A 2,500-nucleotide genomic window follows, 5' to 3' on the forward strand; every position below is an offset into this window, starting at 1 on the left:
CGAGAGGCAATTATTTTGAAGGAGACAAAGTTTTGTAAGCTTATGAAAATAGTGTCTCTCCTGACATTTTCTCATTACTTATTGATCGTAGTGGTATAAACATATATATATATATATATATATATATATATACACATATATATGCGTAAATAACCATAGGAAAAAGTAAACTAACGAATATACGCTTTCGTGTAATTACATCTTATATAATTCCTTCTTTGTATGATGTAATAATAGTGTTTTTATTGCATATATATATATATATACATACAAATACATATAAAAGGAAGCCCACAAATATGCCTGAGTGTACCCACCTGGTAAGGGCGGCGGGTCCTTGGAACAGGCCCCGCTATGGACGCCCATCTTGAAGCCGTCGCTGGCCAGGTTGCCCGTCTTGAAGACGGCCGCCACGAAGAAGAAGGGCATGACGACCGTGGCTGCGCCCACCAGACCTGAGGGAAGGAGCAGTGCGTCACGCCTGTTAGTCGGGGGGATGTGACGGCGGCAAGGGTCATGGGGGGGGGGAACATGCGCCGCGGTGGGGGGTGCGGGGGGAGGGTGTCGGGATCTATATCTATATCTATCAATCTATCTATCTATATATATATATATATATATATATCTATCTATCTATCTATCTATCTATAGATATCTATCTATATATATATGTATATGTATATATATATATATAATATAAATATATATGTGTATATATATACATGTATACACACGCACACACACACACACACACACAGACACACACACACACACACACACACACACACATATACGTAAATCCGTGATTTTGTCTCCATGTACTGAGGTGGCTAAATCGAACTTCGTCTTGATGTTTCGCTGGAGAAATATGCGCCTGGGAATTCAGTGGCGTCATTCTTATCCATTTAAGCAGCTGTCGCGTCCGTAGTTGAATGAAATCGTCTAATTTTTACTCACAACAATTTCTTAAATGTCACCTTGTAAAATATGAAAAGCATAAAAAACATAATCACTGACTTTATTTAATAAATTTGACTCTTTTGCTTATTTATTTATTTGTTAACCTATTTGTTTATTTACTCATTCATTTGCTAGTTTATATTTTTAACCATTTGTCATTTATTTATTTGTTTATTTATTTGTTAATTTACTTGATTTATTTTTCATTTATTAATTCATTCACCTAATAATGTGCATTTATTTATTCATTTATCTATTTATGTACTATTGAGCGGAAGTAAAGATAGGTTATTTTTAGGTGCTTAGTGTGAAAAAATGGTTATTTTTACTTGAAAGTAAAGGAAAAAGCAGATTCGTATTATCATATGATGTTGCAAGCTTACAGAGGAGACATTCATTACAATCTTGAAATATTTGATCCTAATAAGACCAATTAAACTTTTGATATTCTATTCTGATCCTTTTGCTCTGATGTCATAGAGGATAAATTCAGATCCACGAACAAATCCACTTAAAAGATAAATTAGAATCCATCCTTTGTTTATTCACTACAAAAGAGGTACAGTCTTCTTTGTGATTTTATCATAACATGCCATTATGTATTTCACGAGGAAAATTGTGTAAGTAGCCACTATCCGGTCAGAAGTATTTTGTAAAAGGTTTAACTTAAATTCTATTCGTTACATAGACTTTCTCGGCAGGTCCCTTCCCCCTAGTTTGGAAGTACTCAAGTAACCTAACCTAACCTAACCTAACCTAATCTAATCTAATCTAACCTAACCTATTCTAATCTAACCTATTCTAACCTACCCTAATTTAATTTAAACTGACTTAATCTAACCTAACCTAACCTAACATAACCTAATCCAACCTAACCTTATCTACCCAACCTAACCTAACCTAACCTAACCTAACCTAACCTAACCTAACCTAACCTAATCTAACCTAACCTAATCTAACCTAGCCTAATCTAACCTAACCTAATGTAACCTAACCTTATCTAGCTTTACCTAAACTAACCTAATCTAACTTTACTTAACCTAACCCAACCTAATCTAACTTAGCATAATCTAACCTAACCTAATCTAACCTAACCTAATCAAACCTAACCAAATCTAACCTAACCATATCTAATTTTACCTAACCTAATCTAACTTTACCTAACCTAACCCATCCTAACCTAAACATACCTAACCTAACCTAACTTAACCGAACGTAATCTAACCTAACCTAACCTAATCCAATCTAACCTAACTTAACCGAACGTAATCTAACATAACCTAACCTAATCCATCCTAACCTAAACTAACCTAACCTAATCTAACTTTACCAAACCTAACCTTCTTTGATACTTTATAAAACGTCGCCATAGCAGGTGGGACATACGGATAAGCAAAACACACCAAAATATTGAATAAAAACATAAAATCACCTGACGTCACGGAAAGGGACCGCTGAGAAAGAATTCTATGTCTGTCCCCTCTTAGTGGATGACATTATATCGACTTGAAGTTCGAATATCGACACAAAGAATCCACAA

At 34.8% G+C, this 2,500-nt stretch overlaps 1 protein-coding gene across 2 annotated transcripts in view; it reads right to left on the reverse strand.

The window, feature by feature from the left end:
* Window positions 1-2,500, reverse strand: part of LOC143024955 (uncharacterized) — a 438,199-nt gene that overhangs the window by 72,636 nt on the left and 363,063 nt on the right. For both annotated transcript variants that reach the window (XM_076184484.1, XM_076184485.1), the window contains exon 3: window positions 318-455. In XM_076184484.1, coding sequence (XP_076040599.1) covers window positions 318-455 — 138 coding nt within the window. The remainder of the gene's footprint in view (window positions 1-317; window positions 456-2,500) is intronic.

This window comes from Oratosquilla oratoria, chromosome 4 (genome assembly GCF_046742065.1).
Source record: "Oratosquilla oratoria isolate Oo_2021 chromosome 4, ASM4674206v1, whole genome shotgun sequence".
NCBI lineage: Eukaryota > Metazoa > Arthropoda > Malacostraca > Stomatopoda > Squillidae > Oratosquilla > Oratosquilla oratoria.